An 18,387-nucleotide genomic window follows, 5' to 3' on the forward strand; every position below is an offset into this window, starting at 1 on the left:
TTGTCCCAACTTTTTTGGAATCGGGGTTGTATTGAGCTTTATTTATTTATTCATTCATTCTTTTCACGCTTTATAGCCAGCTTATAAAAATTCTCATTTATAATACATATGTGATCCAAGTCACATTTTCCACAAAATGTGCTGGGAAGCACATTAATCTGACTGAGATACTCAACATATTAAATTGAGACAATTAGCATAATGCTAAACTGGTAGCCATAATCTTCTATTACTTGCGAGGAAAATTATCCTCATAGCTTAAATACAGAAGTAAAAAAGTAAACTGAATCCAACAAAACATAAGCATATATGTTTTGGCTGATTAAATGAGGAAAACTGTACATTTAATTTTTAACTAAAGTATTTCTTTACAGTCTTTGTGCCTCAAACCTGAACAGGAAACAATGATCTGAACTGAAATACCACAGTGCTGTTAAGTTCTTAATTCTGATTGATCAGAAGATGTTCTGAATGATTTTCCAGTAAATTGTAACCTGGTAAATTGTACATAACAGTTGCTACTGTATCCTGAGTTGAATAAGCAATTAATCACATCCTGAAAGTATTTTAAAAGTATTTAAAACCCCAGATGTTTTCCTGAGAAGATTAAGCTGTGGAGAAGTTCAGTGTGGAGTAAACGACTGCTGTCGTTGGCATCTTTGCTTGAGTTGTGCTCGGCTGTTGCGGATGATCCAGAGTCAATGCCGCATACACCACCTGCACAAATAATCCCACATGCTCGTGTTTTCACCAAAATGCATGAACAGTTTACATAATTAAAAGATTAGTTTCCATTAGTTCTTGATGTAATCATACAGTCATTTGTTTGATTTGCTTGTATTTTGATTCAAAGCCAATTATGTTGATTTTCAGTAAGGAGTAAATGAAGTTAATTCTACTTAAGAAAAAATTACAAATAAATTGTTTAAAACATATTTTAAAAGAGGCGGCACAGTGGTGTAGTGGTTAGCGCTGTCGCCTCACAGCAAGAAGGTCCTGGGTTCGAGCCCCGGGGCCGGCGAGGGCCTTTCTGTGCGGAGTTTGCATGTTCTCCCCGTGTCCGCGTGGGTTTCCTCCGGGTGCTCCGGTTTCCCCCACAGTCCAAAGACATGCAGGTTAGGTTAACTGGTGACTCTAAATTGACCGTAGGTGTGAATGTGAGTGTGAATGGTTGTCTGTGTCTATGTGTCAGCCCTGTGATGACCTGGCGACTTGTCCAGGGTGTACCCCGCCTTTCGCCCATAGTCAGCTGGGATAGGCTCCAGCTTGCCTGCGACCCTGTAGAAGGATAAAGCGGCTAGAGATAATGAGATGAGATATTTTAAAAGAACTTTGAATCGTATAAAATCAGAACAAAGTCTTGTTTAAAGGTAGAATGCCTTTCAGATTTTTCAAGTGTAGGTCATAAAAATAATTTTCCCTGACAGCCAGTTATGTTATGTTTAGTGGACCGAAAGCTACTGAATTTGAATCACAGACTTCCAATTTTATTAGTTTTTTTTAAATAGAACAATTAATTAATTTAGGGCCACATGGCCTGAAATTCTCTGCTATTTTTTCCGACTTCACCATGACCCAATTCAAGATACTACATCGTGCATCACATGGTGGCCTTTCCCTGTTCGCGCAAGGCATTGTGGGATACAAATTTGAAACAGGAGAGAAAAATGGAGGATGTGAATGTGCGAATAAAACGTGAAAGACTGACTACAGTAGCGGAAATCAAGAAGAAAAGACGTTATGTTATATACAAAGGAAAGGAAACGCAGGACCAAACTAATAAATATCGGCGCTCAGCGAGCACCTCGGTGTGATCAGCTGTTCGTTTAGTGACAGAATATATTGCACTACATAGTGTAGTGGTTAGCATGGTCGCCTCAGAGCAAGAAGGTTCCGGGTTCGAACCCAGCCAGCGAGGGCCTTTCTGTGTGGAGTTTGCATGTTCTCCCCGTGTCTGCGTGGGTTTCCTCCGGGTGCTCCAGTTTCCCCCACAGTCCAAAGACATGCAGTTAGGTTGACGTGGGGCAGCCTTGGGCTGAGGTGCCCTTGAGCAAGGTACCGAATCCCTGACTGCTCCCCAGGCGCTCTGGTGTGGCTGCCCACTGCTCTGGGTGTGTGTGTGCGTTCACTGCTTCAGATGGGTTAAATGCAGAGGATGAATTTCACTGTGCTTGAAGTGTGCATGTGACGAATAAAGGTTTCTTCTTCTAGAATGATGAAACTATCAGTGCATGGTCAAAGGTAAACCTGTAGATGGCAGTAATGCAACATTGTGGATGCCAGCTGCAGTAAAACCCAAAAGAAGAAGATAAACCTGCGCATGCGCACACGGACTTCCTCTGTCTGCTTGACTGTGCGACGTGAGCGTTTTCATGTACATTTGTTTGCTTTAATCCCTTCAAATTAAATAACTTCCCAACCACAGAATGGCCTGGGGTTTTTTGCTTGTTTTTTGAGATATTACAGAAATAAACATATATCACAATGACCAAATTTCAGAGGGAACTAAATTTCACCGATTTTATGAAATCGAAAGGCCGTCTAGCTTTAAATGATTACTTTTTTTAGTTAGCTCAGTGTGGCCTTGGAAATATTGGTAGCACGAGACCTGAAAGTATCTTTTATAAAAATAATATCGGTGCCACACTGGAAATATTGGTGGAGACAAACTTGTAGCTTAGAGTGGACCAATCGAAAATATTGGTGGAACCAAAGTCTAGTATGGTGAGATGTGTGAACCAATCAGAATTAATTATACTTAGTAAATTGTATCAAACTTTGTAACACCACTATAAAAATGGATGATTTGTATTTTGGAGTTAGATCGTTCTGCAGACTGACTTGGCTTTTGTTGATTGATTTAATAAAAGTCGAAACATTTCTGCAAACTTTTTGACTTTGAATTATCCTTGCTTGGGAGAGTTTCCATAACAGAGGTCTTACATTTTTGCTTCTTTTTCAGTAGTTACTCTTGTAACTAAAGTAATACAGCATTGTGCTTGATTACCTCTGCCAACTTTGTTGGAGGAGGTTAAGTTTTCGCCGCTGTTTGTTTGTCTGTTCCCAATACAACTCAAAAAGTAGTGAACGGATTTGGATGAAATTTGGTGGACAGCTTTAGTATTATCTTAGGTTCAAGTGATTTGATTTTGATGTTGATAATATGTAGCTTGTTGGAGGTATGGTCTCTACTCTACCGAGTGCCCTTCTGGTTTAAATCCTACATCATAAGACTGACATAATCAAGTCATAAATGTGACATGGAAGATGCCATGTGCTGTCATTTTCAGGACAGTTTATACCCAGTCTAACTAACTTTATTAGTAGTAACTATCATGATATGAAGCCATAGTATTTACCAGATCTTACATGCTTGTGGTGCTGCTGTTTTTTTCTTTTCTTTTCGTCTAAGTGCGATGTTTACTTTAGTTAGCATGTGACAATTTTATTACACAAATTTCATATAACGAGTTTGTATGCTGACTAGAGAACACAACATAACTAGCATTATGACTGTCAAGGTAGCACTACTCCTGGTCGGGTCATACCAAAGACCATCATAAAAATGGTACCTACTGCCATCTGGCAAGGCATGCTGCAATACAGATGTGAATAGGGAGTCAAACTCTCGTGGTTACCAGAGGACTAGCCCCCCACTGTAATCCTAGCTATGTAATAGATGAGAGGCCGAGGGCTACGAAACGGAGATTGGCACCACCCTATGCGCTACATGGCATGGGAAGGACTTTGATTTGATTTGATATCAGTGAGCTGAGCCAAATGATAAGTCAACATTTTTTTGGCTCCCAAACGACTCTGAGACTTTTTTTTTTTAAACCAGACACAGTTTCCATCTTGTTTTAGCCCATGATTTTTTTTTTGACTGATCTTCATTAAATCCTACTCTACCTTCTAGTTAAAAAACAAAACACAATCATAATTATCTCATCTCATCTCATTATTTCTAGCCGCTTTATCCTTCTACAGGGTCGCAGGCAAGCTGGAGCCTATCCCAGCTGACTACGGGCAAAAGGCGGGGTACACCCCGGACAAGTCGCCAGGTCATCACAGGGCTGACACATAGACACAGACAACCATTCACACTCACACCTACGGTCAATTTAGAGTCACCAGTTAACCTAACCTGCATGTCTTTGGACTGTGGGGGAAACCGGAGCACCCGGAGGAAACCCACGCGGACACGGGGAGAACATGCAAACTCCACACAGAAAGGCCCTCGTCGGCCACGGGGCTCGAACCCGGACCTTCTTGCTGTGAGGCGACAGCGCTAACCACTACACCACCATGCCGCCCTTAATCATAATAATATTATAAAATAAAATCCATTTATCTAATTATTGAATCAGAGAATCAAATGCACATCTCATTGTTCAGGCTAACAAACAGCCCAGATGTTGAAAAGTTTCAGTGTTCCCTAGAAACATTGATTAGGTTACACGTCAAGACTAAGAGCATTGAATGTTTGTTTAAAACATTATTTAATGTGACCCAGCTCTTGACATTCACCTAAAAGATCTAACTCAGAGCTGATTCGTTAGTTGCTGTAGATAATTTTATTTTATTCTATCCACATTCACTGGATATGAGCAATTGTGTGCTCTGATTGGCTACTCTACTACTTGGATATCAGCTCATATACCATGAGTAGAGAAAAACAAAATGGCTGAGCATTTTGCAGAACCAATCAAGGATGAAATAAAAATTCTACTCACAAACAAAATCTCCAAAAATTAAAAAAAGGTAACAAAATATGGAATGAAAGTATTTGATGGTAAGAACGTATCTTTTTTATTTCTCAATTATTATTATTATTATTATCATCACATTTGGGCGGTGTAGTGGTTAGCGCTGTCGCCTCACAGCAAGAAAGTCCGGGTTCGAGCCCCGCGGCTGGCGAGGGCCTTTCTGTGCGGAGTTTGCATGTTCTCCCCGTGTCCGCGTGGGTTTCCTCCGGGTGCTCCGGTTTCCCCCACAGTCCAAAGACATGCAGGTTAGGTTAACTGGTGACTCTAAATTGAGCGTAGGTGTGAATGTGAGTGTGAATGGTTGTCTGTGTCTATGTGTCAGCCCTGTGATGACCTGGTGACTTGTCCAGGGTGTACCCTGCCTTTCGCCCGTAGTCAGCTGGGATAGGCTCCAGCTTGCCTGCGACCCTGTAGAAGGATAAAGCGGCTAGAGATAATGAAATGAGATCATCACATTTTTCATAAATTGCCACTGTCATTTCGCCAGTTTGTTTACATTCTCAGCGGAAATGATTTTGTCGGACGCATTGTATGAAGTTTTTATTTATTGAATTTGCAAAAAATTAAACTAAAAATGCTCTGTTTCTCAAAATGTGGACAGAATAAAACAGTTATTCCTGTGTTTAACTACACAGTGAAGTTTGGTTCATGTTTGTAGATGACTGTGTCTTAACCACATGGAAAATTCTGAATGTTGATGTGAAACAGACTTTCATTTACGTGTTATCTACTTTTGCCTCACAGCTCCAGCACAAAACGCAAATATATTCAAGTCCTCAGATGAACTGGAGGTTATTAGAGAAAACATGGATTGATATAGAGTAGTAAAAATACTGACCTCAGCTTTTGGTTTAACTCGAGCTGTGGCTACAGAGAGAAAGAAAAAAAAAACAACACAAGCTGTTTAATAATGTGACATGATGCTCTTTACTGAAATGGACTATTGTCCATTTCAATAAAAATAACCATCTTCACATGCTGGCAGGATTAGAACATTATTAAGTGTAAGGTTCATATCTCACAGCTGTTTCGGGAGCGTGGAGGAGGGATGGGAGGTGCAGGCTGGTGCTTGGAGGAGAAACAGCAGGCCAGAGCGAGAGCTAGAGGAAAACACAAACTGGCTGCAGCACAAACCAAAAATCTGGAATAAAGTTTCCTCTCTGTGGGTTTAGGCACTATGGAAAAAAAAAAAGGATGCAAGATACTGGCATTTCATTTCATTCATATATATATTTTAATGTTGAGATCTACAGTATCTCCAGTTGCAGTCAGAAGTTTGCATACATTCATCATGGACATTGTTATCAAGGCGATATTAGACTTTCAATGATTTCTTTGAACTGTTCTTTTTTTTTCTGGGGAAGAATGATTGATTATACACCATGTGTCTTTAACCTGAGAATTCAATAGACACATTTTAATTTCTTTTGGGTTTTCTGAAATCAACACAAGGTCTAAATTATACATACGGGGTCAAAATATTAATACAGCACACCTAATATTGGGTGAAATGTCCCATAGGAATTTTCACCTTGATCAGACACTTTTAGGCGACATCCACACGACAACGGCAACGAGATATATTTTTTTTAAATATCGCATCCACATGGGCAACGGATCAGTAAAATATCAGGTACATATGGCAACGCAACGCTTGCTGAAAACGATGCAATACACATGCCACACCTCTACGTGCGCTGTAAGACGGTCCCATCGGAGACACCAGAACAATAGAAGTAGACGCATGCGCATAAACCCCTTCTTCTGTAGCATCAGCCACATAAAGTTTTGATTATTAATCAGTAGCGTAAAATAGTATCTATTCTCTAAGACACTTATTTATATTTCATATTAAAACGTCTATGTAAATTAACACTTAGAAAGCCTGGCCAGGCGCTGAACGTTCTTCTGCCTTCACTTTAAGAGAAATTCAGGGCGAGCATGAGCCTAGGTTCTTCCCTGTCACTGTCACACACCTTCTCACTCCCTATCCTATGGATATAGTCCCTTTAAATCACGTGCTCGTTTTTTGAATGGAGACGCGGAAAGAGAAATGAACGGGGGTAGATGGAAGCCGGTACGCCAACATTCTGATATCCTCCAGAATTCTTTAATGGTCTGGAATAAATCGAATGCTACACGTTGATGGATTACTTTGTTCTTCTATGCCCTTTTTGAGGAATGTATTGTCGGACTTAAACCAACATCTGAAGAGGTGAGATCGCTCCTTTTTTTTCCCTATTTTTGCTGGTGGGATTGACTCTGCCCTAAGGGCTATTCTCTCACTCTCTCTCTCTCTCTCTCTCTCTCTCTTACTTTGCACCATTACACAATAAATATTCACAGTGAAAATATTTTGTAAGTGCGTTTCATGAACCAAGTTATAGGATTTGTTGACAACTCGCATTGAGTTCGTTACACTTCTACCCAGCGTGAAGCACATGTGGTTGTGACGTCATCGTAAACAAATCCGTTCTACTCATCCAGACGACTTCGCAACGGCTCCGTTGCCAGATTTTTTCACTCTGGAACCCGTTCTCAAAAGATTTTGTTTTGGGGCACCCAAAACGCCGGTGCCGTGTGGACGCCAGGCCGAAACGATAAACAATTTTATCAGATTCACCTGAATCCGTTGCCGTGTGGACAGGGCCTTAGTCTCCGTCTACAAGCTTCTGGCAGAATTCTGGTTGGATATTTGTCCACTCTTCTTGGCAGAATGAATAAAGTTCAATTAAATTGGTTGCTTTCCTGGCACAGACCTGACTTTTAAGCACAGGACTTTGGGAAGGCTATTCCAAAAGCTTAACATTAACCTGCTTTATTCATTCCACAACCAGCTTTGATGTCTTTGGGGTCATTGTCCTGTTGGGCCACCCAACTGTGTTCAAATTTCAACTGTCTAGCTGATGGTTTGAGGTTATGCTGAAGAAGAAGAAGCCTTTATTTGCCACATGCACACTCAAGCACTGTGAAATTCATCCTCTGCATTTAACCCATCTGAAGCAGTGAACACACGCACACACAAAAGGTCCCTGTCTCTTTTAGCGTCTCTTCGTTTCTCTACGAGTCGATATGTTTCTGTGCTCCACCATGGTTTTTGATTCTTCTTGACAAAGCCCACGTTTTTTTAAATTTTATTATTTTTTTATCTGTTTTATATAGTGTATCTTTAAAATGTTCCCATTCTTTATCTATATCAGATTCTGGTGTTAAGTCTCTAAGTGCGTCAAATTGTTTCGAGATCTCTCTTTGTTATGCTTCCTGTTATTGTGGTAACAGAAGATCTTCACCCATATAACTTTTGGTTCCTTCTTTGATACTTCCTGAGATGATAACTTTAGCTGAATTTTAACGGCAGTACAACAAGCTCATGATCGCTTCCTATATCTGTGCCTCGGAAGTAGTGACTTTCTCCATTTTCCATGTACAAGGATATGATCTATGATTGTGGGTTTTACTATCTGGTGATGTCCAAATGGTTTTATGAATACCTTTGTTTCGAAAAAGAGTACCACCAACAATCATATATCGTTTTCAGAGCAGTACTCTATCAATCTCAGACCGTTGTTATTAACTGTTCCTATCCCATACTTACCAATAGCCTTTAACCAATGACTGTTGCTGTTACCAACTTTTGCATTGAAATCACCTATCACTAGTTTCAAATCATGTTTAGGCAAGGTATTTGTGATTGCATCTAGTTCTTCATAGAAATGATCCTTGTTATCTTCATCCGAATCTTCAGTCGGGGCATAAGCCACTACTACTGTACGCTGATTTTTACTTGTTTTGCATATAGCCTTGCTGTCAACAGCCTTTCACTAATCGTTTCGTATGACATTAGGCTGGCTGCCGTTCTCTGTGATAGTATTAACCCTACTCCATGTAGGTGCTTCTCATCCATTCCTGAGTTAATTCGAGTCCAATGTTCAATTTTCTCTATATCTGTATCAGTAAGATGGGTCTCACATATTCCACAGATATCTAGATTCTATCTGGTCAGCTCTCTAGCTAGTTGTTCTTTATTTCCTCTTTTGTACAGAGACCTAATGTTCCATAGTCCAATTCTGAATGGCTTTTTGATGTAATTAAGCTTTCTCAGTCTGTTTCCTATTATCGATCTGGCAGCTTCTTGAACCAAGCTTTGACTGTCAGATGTCATAACAGCATGGATAGACATTAGGTTGCTTCCGGAGAGATGGTTAAGGGTTCTTGTATCAGATTCCGTAGCAATTAAAATAATCCAAGCAGGTTGCCAGCCCTCTGTAGATGTTTTTTCTGTCGGGGTTTTCCATCCCTTATCCATAACCTTGGCAAGAGGGACTGAAGGGTTGCTAGCATTTGTCCAGAATGCCACCCCAGACTAGTGGAGGGACGGGGTCATCCTATGTCCTCATTCCATATCGGCTCCAAGCTAGATATACCCGCTGCTGGATGGATTGATTTATTTACTCTTTCTTTGTTTTCCCCTCTGTTTCAGATAAAGCTCCTGACAACTCATCTCATCTCATTATCTCTAGCCACTTTATCCTTCTACAGGGTCGCAGGCAAGCTGGAGCCTATCCCAGCTGACTATGGGCAAAAGGCAGGGTACACCCTGGACAAGTCGCCAGGTCATCACAGGGCTGACACATAGACACAGACAACCATTCACACTCACATTCACACCTACGGTCAATTTAGAGTCACCAGTTAACCTAACCTGCATGTCTTTGGACTGTGGGGGAAACCGGAGCACCCGGAGGAAACCCACGCGGACACGGGGAGAACATGCAAACTCCACACAGAAAGGCCCTCGCCGGCCACGGGGCTCGAACCCGGACCTTCTTGCTGTGAGGCGACAGCGCTAACCACTACACCACCGTGCCACCCCATAATAATCATATACAGTGGTGCTTGAAAGTTTGTGAACCCTTTAGAATTTTCTATATTTCTGCATAAATATGACCTAAAACATCATCAGATTTCACACAAGTCCTAAAAGTAGATAAAGAGAACCCAGTTAAACAAATTAGACAAAATATTCTACTTGGTCATTTATTTATTGAGGAAAATGATCCAATATTACATATCTGTGAGGGGCAAAAGTATGTGAACCTCTAGGATTAGCAGTAAATTTAAAGGTGAAATTAGAGTCAGGTGTTTTCAATCAATGGGATGACAATCAGGTGTGAGTGGGCACCCTGTTTTATTTAAAGAACAGGGATCTATCAAAGTCTGATCTTCACAACACGTTTGTGGAAGTGTATCATGGCACGAACAAAGGAGATTTCTGAGGACCTCAGAAAAAGCGTTGTTGATGCACATCAGGCTGTAAAAGGTTACAAAACCATCTCTAAAGAGATTGGACTCCACCAATCCACAGTCAGACAGACTGTGTACAAATGGAGGAAATACAAGACCATTGTTACCCTCCCCAGGAGTGGTCAGCCAGCAAAGATCACTCCAAGAGCAAGGTGTGTAATAGTCATCGAGGTCACAAAAGACCCCAGGGTAACTTCTAAGCAACTGAAGGCCTCTCTCACATTGGCTAATGTTAATGTTCATGAGTCCACCATCAGGAGAACACTGAACAACAATGGTGTGCATGGCAGGGTTGCAAGGGGAAAGCCACTGCTCTCCAAAAAGAACATTGCTGCTCATCTGCAGTTTGCAAAAGATCATGTGGGCAAGCCAGAAGGTTATTGGAAAAATGTTTTGTAGACGGATGAGACCAAAATAGAACTTTTTGGTTTAAATGAGAAGCGTTATATTTGGAGAAAGGAAAACACTGCATTCCAGCATAAGAACCTTATCCCATCTGTGAAACATGGTGATGTCATTATCATGGTTTGGGCCTGTTTTACTGCATCTGGGCCAGGACGGCTTGCCATCATTGATGGAACAATGAATTCCGAATTATACCAGCGAATTCTAAAGGAAAATGTCATGACATCTGTCCATGAAGTGAATCTCAAGAGAAGGTGGATCATGCAGCAAGACAGCAACCCTAAGCACACAAGTCGTTCTACCAAAGAATGGTTAAAGAGGGATAAAGTTAATGTTTTGGAATGGCCAAGTCAAAGTCCTGACCTTAATCCAATGGAAATGTTGTGGAAGGACCTGAAGCAAGCAGTTCATGTGAGGAAACCCACCAACATCCCAGAGTTGAAGCTGTTCTGTACGGAGGAATGGGCTAAAATTCCTCCAAGCCAGTATGTAGGACTGATCAACAGTTACCGCAAATGTTTAGTTGCAGTTATTGCTGCACAAGGGGGTCACACCAGATACTGAAAGCAAAGGTTCACATACTTTTGCCACTCACAGATGTGTAATATTGGATCATTTTCCTCAATAAATAAATGACCAAGTATAATATTTTTGTCTCATTTGTTTAACTGGGTTCTCTTTATCTACTTTTAGGACTTGTGTGAAAATCTGATGATGTTTTAGGTCATATTTATGCAGAAATATAGAAAATTCTAAAGGGTTCACAAACTTTCAAGCACCACTGTATATATATATATATATATATATATATATATATATATATAAAATATAAAATCTCCACATTCACTGGATATGAGCAATCACATGCTCTGATTGACTACTCTATGATGACGCTATCAGCTCATATACCATGAGTAGAGAAAAACAAAATGGCAGGGCGTGTTGCTGAACCAACTGAGGATGAAATAAAAACTCTACTCGAAAACAAAATCCCCAAAAAATACAAAAAAAAGCAACACAATATGTAATAAAAGTATTTGATGGTATTGCTTTTTTTATTTTTCAATTATTATTATTATTATTATTATTATTATTATAGCATTTTTCACAAATTGCTCCTGTCATTTCGCCGGCTTGTTTGCATTCTTCATCTTTAAGCATTAAAATTATGCACATATGCAATTTGTCATGTATCCACGCAGCGGAAATGATTTTGTCTGACATTTTGTATAAATTTGTTATTTATCAAATTTGCTAAAAATAAAAATGCTCTGTTTTTCAAAATCCAGTGAATGTGGATAGAATAAAACAGTTATTCCACTCAATCTCATCATACATGGCTTATAGCCGACTCGGTGCTATGCGCCTCGTCGTCTGTCAGCTCATGTACGTACGACTCGATTTCGTGGAATAATTGTTCAATATATAATTCAGATAATAACCCAAAGCCACATTCAGAGAAACAGAGAAAACAGATATCTGATACGTACTGAAGTGATCAAAGCTCCCTGCAGTCACGTTGACCTGTGCCACATGACTCTGACTGCTGGTCTCCTTCCAATAGATGCTGCATTGATACACCCCAGAATCTGATTGGTTGAGGTTTTGGATGTTGAGGAGGAGGCGTGTGGTGTTGTGTGTGATGGTAATGTTGGACAGGTGGACTCGTGGAGACGGGGTGAGGAAAGTAAAATGTTCTTGTCTCATCCCCCATCCTCCTGTCCAATTTTGTTCACAGTGCAGGACATCACACGACAGAGACACGCTCTCTCCTTCAGGTATGTACAGGTTTTTACGGCTCGCCAACACCGCAGGAGCACACTCGCTCACACACACTGAAAGAATGAATTACAAGTGTGGTAAGTCAAATGAAGACTGTATAGGAGTCATTTTTATTAATTATAACCCACAGCATTGTTGAATTCTTGAACAAAAAAGTGAGGCTGGTAAGAGAGCTTCAAGGCACACAATGTAGGATTTAGTGGTATCTGTAGGTGCGGTTGTAGATTGTAACCAACTGAATACCTCTCCCTCATCCCCTCCCTTAATAAGCATGCATCATAACCTATACACTTACACTGCAACCCTTTTATAACAAACTCCTTGGGGGACGTCCAAATAGTTCGTTATGCCGAAAAGTTTGTAATACTGAAACAGACCCACTTGTCACACCAAACACTCCCATTATATGTAAAATTTTCTGTATGTTCTCCTTATCATGAATTTCTCCTTCTGAGGCCCTGTCCACACGGCAACAGATTCAGGTGAATCCGATACAATTGTTTATCGTTTCGGCCTGGCGTCCACACGGCACTGGCGTTTTGGGGCACCCAAAACGCAATCTTTTGAGAACGGGTTCCAGAGTGGAAAGATCTGGCAATGTTGCCGTTGCGAAGTCGTCTGGATGAGTAGAACGGATTTGTTTACGATGACGTCACAACCACATGACTGTGAGTGCTTCACGCCAGGTAGAAGTATAACGAACTCGATGCGAGTTGTCAACAAATCCTATAACTTGGTTCATGAAACGCGCTTACAAAATATTTTCACTGTGAATATTTATTGTGTAATGGTGCAAAGTGAGAGAGAGAGAGAGAGAGAGACAGAGAGAGAGAGAATAGCCCTTAGGGCAGAGTCAATCCCGCCAGCAAAAATAGGGAAAAAAAGGAGCGATCTCACCTCTTCAGATGTTGGTTTAAGTCCTACAATACATTCCTCAAAAAGGGTGTAGAAGAACAAATTAATCCATCAATGTGTAGCATTCAATTTATTCCTGTTGGTACAGTTAAACGCAGCACATGAATGAGGCATCTTTATTCTCCGCTTTGACCCATCCAATGGCGAGGATGACGTATGATTCTATGCGGAAGGCGGCGTAGAATCATATGTCATCCTCGCCGCCATATTGGATAGGTCAAAGCGGAGAATAAAGATGCCTCATTCATGTGCTGCGTTTAACTGTACCAACAGGTTTGCTGTCCAAACGAGCTCACATGGGATTACCTTTCACAGGTGAGACTGGAAAAATACTTTTCATTGTATTTGGTCATTATAATGTAATTTTACGAACAGATTTTTCTGACTTTGTGGCTAATATGAAGTCTCGCACATAATAGTTTATGCACATGCGTCCTTACTTCTTCTATTGTTCTGGTGTCTCCGAAGGGACCGTCTTACAGCGCCCCTAGAGGTGTGGCATGTGTATTGCATCATTTTCAGCAAGCGTTGCGTTGCCATATGGACCTGATATTTTACTGATTGTTGCCCATGTGGATGCGATATTTTTTAAAATAACATCTCGTTGCCGTTGTCGTGTGGATGTAGCCTGAGTCACTATCATAGTTCATTGACTGAGTTAAAGGATCACTAACAGAGGCGATGGTTTCTTCATCCATTATGGAAATGATGGAGGTTGTCAGTGTATCGTTGTCAGTGTCCACCCACTGACTTGTTACTTTTTCTAAATCTTCACCATTCAGTTCCTTCATGTGTTCCAAGTCACTGATGATGTAATTTATGTCGTGCCACAGGGCTGGGCAGGGCAAGGGGGATAAAAAACACGACTGGTATGCTTTAACTAGGTGTTAAGTTTTGCGGTATCAGCAGTCATTTCATCCTTTTATCACCATTCTTGATATAGTGATCGACCCCTAAGTGAGGCTAGTTAAGCCTTTGTTTAATGGTGTTAACAAGTATTGTTAACTTGACTGTGGACTTGATCGCTTATTGTTTGTCTCTGGGGGGAAAAGGAGCACATGGCTCAGTGTGTCATGTAAGCAAACGAATGATGGCTGCAAATGGCAGGGGAAGACATGGCCAAATAGTTAGAGAAGTGTCTTTGAGACCAAAAGGTCACTGGTTCAATTCCCTGGGCCAGCAGGAATGGCTGAAGTGCCCTTGAGCAAGGCACCTAACCCCCAATTGCTCCCCAGTTGGCTACTCTGGGTAGGCTGTATGTTGCTCTGGATAAGAGTGTCTGCTAAATGCCTGTAATGTAATTGCAGGAAGTGTTTTTATTTATAAACAGGTCAAAAGCATAAGACAAAGGCAGGGTCATGAAATGGGCAATGATCACGCGAGGCACAAACAGAATGGTGGAGGCAAAGATGAAAGGCAGCATCCAAATACACAAAACAAAGTCAAAACCAGAAAGGCAATACACAGATATAAGGTTTGGTAATGTGAGCCACTAGGTACAGCATGTTTACGTTGCCAAGTCTGTGTGTTTAGAGAGTCTTTATAAGCATGCTGTGACTGCACTCTAATTCGGAACAGGTGCATGGTACAGTAATTAGTCCTAATGGTGCTGCATATGCCGAGCACCAATGTGTGTGGATGTGACACAGTAATTTTTTTTTTGTTTGTTTGTTTTTGAAGACTCAGACTCCTTGTCACTAAAGGCAGGGGACAGGAACTTAGTTCATGATATGCAAAAGTTCGTAGTCAAAGAGTTCACTATCGCGGGGTTGCAGTGTATTTGTTTTTTTCAAATTAATAAATTACAAGAAAATGCGGGCGGCACGGTGGTGTAGTGGTTAGCGCTGTCGCCTCACAGCAAGAAGGTCCGGGTTCGAGCCCCATGGCCGGCGAGGGCCTTTCTGTGCGGAGTTTGCATGTTCTCCCCATGTCCGTGTGGCTTTCCTCCGGGTGCTCCGGTTTCCCCCACAGTCCAAAGACATGCAGGTTAGGTTAACTGGTGACTCTAAATTGACCGTAGATGTGAGTGTGAATGGTTGTCTGTGTCTATGTGTCAGCCCTGTGATGACCTGGCGACTTGTCCAGGATGTACTCCGCCTTTTGCCCGTAGTCAGCTGGGATAGGCTCCAGCTTGCCTGTGACCCTGTAGAACAGGATAAAGCAGCTACAGATAATGAGATGAGATGAGATGAAATTACAAGAAAATGCAAATCTGTACCGAACACCATCATTCTCTTAAAATGGCTCCTACATTTTTCATCTTCCTTTCTTTTCTTCATTCTGGAGCTGGCTGCCATTTTTTAAAAACACGAAACACAAAATGCGCTCTCTAGAGCCAGTGTTTGGTTTTGTCCATTCTGGGCTACTGTAGTAGTGCAACACGGCAGCTCTGTGGAAGGTTGACCTGCTCGCTATGTACATATGAAGGGCTCATTCTCAGCTTACAAAAAAATCAACAATTCTTACTTACAGATGATTATACACAAAGGAAAACATTTATGAATACTACAACCCCGATTCCAAAAAAGTTGGGACAAAGTACAAATTGTAAATAAAAACGGAATGCAATGATGTGGAAGTTTCAAAATTCCATATTTTATTCAGAATAGAACGTAGATGGCATATCAAATGTTTAAACTGAGAAAATGTATCATTTAAAGAGAAAAATTAGGTGAATTTAAATTTCATGACAACAACACATCTCAAAAAAGTTGGGACAAGGCCATGCTTACCACTGTGAGACATCCCCTTTTCTCTTTACAACAGTCTGTAAACGTCTGGGGACTGAGGAGACAAGTTGCTCAAGTTTAGGGACAGGAATGTTAACCCATTCTTGTCTAATGTAGGATTCTAGTTGCTCAACTGTCTTAGGTCTTTTTTGTTGTATCTTCCATTTTATGATGCGCCAAATGAAAGATCTGGGTGAAAGATCTGGGTGAAAGATCTGGACTGCAAGCTGGCCAGTTCAGTACCCGGACCCTTCTTCTACGCAGCCATGATGCTGTAATTGATGCAGTATGTGGTTTGGCATTGTCATGTTGGAAAATGCAAGGTCTTCCCTGAAAGAGACATCGTCTGGATGGGAGCATATGTTGCTCTAGAACCTGGATATACCTTTCAGCATTGGTGTCTTTCCAGATGTGTAAGCTGCCCATGACACACGCACTAATGCAACCCCATACCATTAGAGATGCAGGCTTCTGAACTGAGCGCTGATAACAACTTGGGACGTCCATCTCCTCTTTAGTCCGAATGACACGGCGCCCCTGATTTCCATCAAGAACTTCAAATTTTGATTCGTCTGACCACAGAACAGTTTTCCACTTTGCCACAGTCCATTTTAAATGAGCCTTGGCCCAGAGAAGACGCCTGCGCTTCTGGATCATGTTTAGATACGGCTTCTTCTTTGAACTAAAGAGTTTTAGCTGGCAACGGCGGATGGCACGGTGAATTGTGTTCACAGATAATGTTCTCTGGAAATATTCCTGAGCCCATTTTGTGATTTCCAATACAGAAGCATGCCTGTATGTGATGCAGTGCCATCTAAGGGCCCGAAGATCACGGGCACCCAGTATGGTTTTCTGGCCTTGACCCTTACGCACAGAGATTCTTCCAGATTCTCTGAATCTTTTGATGATATTATGCACTGTAGATGATGATATGTTCAAACTCTTTGCAATTTTTGCACTGTCGAACTCCTTTCTGATATTGCGCCACTATTTGTCAGTGCAGAATTAGGGGGATTGGTGATCCTCTTCCCATCTTTACTTCTGAGAGCCACTGCCACTCCAAGATGCTCTTTTTATACCCAGTCATGTTAATGACCTATTGCCAATTGACCTAATGAGTTGCAATTTGGTCTCCAGCTGTTCCTTTTTTGTACCTTTAACTTTTCCAGCCTCTTATTGCCCCTGTCCCAACTTTTTTGAGATGTGTTGCTGTCATGAAATTTCAAATGAGCAAATATTTGGCATGAAATTTCAAAATGTCTCACTTTCGACATTTGATATGTTGTCTATGTTCTATTGTGAATACAATATCAGTTTTTGAGATTTGTAAATTATTGCATTTCGTTTTTATTTACAATTTGTACTTTGTCCCAACTTTTTTGGAATCGGGGTTGTATATTCCATTTTTGCTAATACGTAGATCCCAGTAAATTCTACATAGTGCACCTTTAAGTGACAGCAGAAATGAACTGTAAGAACATTTCAGATATTTTACAACTTTAAATGTAAATATAAATCGATCAAAAGTGTCATTAGTGAATGAAAAATCGTAATCATTATTAGATTGCTGTGTTATTAGAGGAATGGCACTTTGGGATGTGCTGTTTATGGAAAATAATCAACTTCATGGTGTTAACAGTAACTCTGGTTCCTCATACCATCCTGTCGCTAATTGTTTTCCAATAACAGCATGATCCCATGTGTTTTATTCCATTATTATTTCCTGTGCCCTGTGATGACCTGGCGACTTGTCCAGGGTGTACCCCGCCTTTCGCCCATAGTCAGCTGGGATAGGCTCCAGCTTGCCTGCGACCCTGTAGAACAGGATAAAGCGGCTAGAGATAATGAAATGAGATGAGATTATTTCCTGTCAGATCACTTCTAGATGTTTCTGGGAGTTGATAGTGCCAAATCAGGAGTACTGATACAAGGTGAAATTGTAGTTCCTCATTTTTGTGTTCATAAAACTTAATGCCTCTTTTAAACACACGTACACAAAACTTTTAAACTAAAAACAAAACAAAAAAATGAGACCGTGAATTAAACAGTACAATGAAAGTATGTGAAACTTACCTTGGGGATGCCAAGAAAAGGCAAGAATGGTCAACAAACATCCACTGAGAAGAATTTTTGGCATCGTGTGTCATGAAAGTGTCCTTGAACATTCCTCAGCTGGTTTCGAAAAAACCTAATGCGAAGAGCTTTCAGCACAAAAATAATAAGAACCGTTTTCAGGCATAAAACTCACGACTGGAGAACACAGCAAGTTCATGGTGCTTTCACTTGTGATTTAAATCCACATCAGTTTCAGACTTTGTCAGTCTCTGCTCCATTGTAATGGCACTTCATAAGGAAGGAAGTCCACACGCTCGTTTTCCAAAGTGGAAGAAACAGAGATCACGGGTTTCCTGTGTTGAGGGATTTTTCATCATAAAGAGCCTGCAGGCTTCCTGTATTGAAATATCAGCTGGAGCAAGTCACTAGTG

The 18,387-nt window shown here is 40.9% G+C and overlaps 1 protein-coding gene across 1 annotated transcript; it reads right to left on the bottom strand.

Annotated features, from left to right (window-relative positions):
* On the bottom strand, positions 1-18,296 carry si:dkey-52l18.4 (uncharacterized protein LOC560708 homolog). Its single transcript, XM_060898197.1, has 5 exons — positions 17,975-18,296; positions 11,966-12,310; positions 5,789-5,941; positions 5,605-5,633; positions 1-717 (listed from the first exon to the last, which is right to left on the bottom strand). Exons 1-5 carry the CDS (start codon positions 18,036-18,038, stop codon positions 607-609), a joined length of 702 nt encoding a protein of 233 aa, XP_060754180.1. The 5' UTR covers positions 18,039-18,296; the 3' UTR covers positions 1-606.
* Between the last annotated feature and the right edge of the window lie 91 nt (positions 18,297-18,387).

This window comes from Neoarius graeffei, chromosome 17 (assembly GCF_027579695.1).
Source record: "Neoarius graeffei isolate fNeoGra1 chromosome 17, fNeoGra1.pri, whole genome shotgun sequence".
Classification (NCBI taxonomy): domain Eukaryota; kingdom Metazoa; phylum Chordata; class Actinopteri; order Siluriformes; family Ariidae; genus Neoarius; species Neoarius graeffei.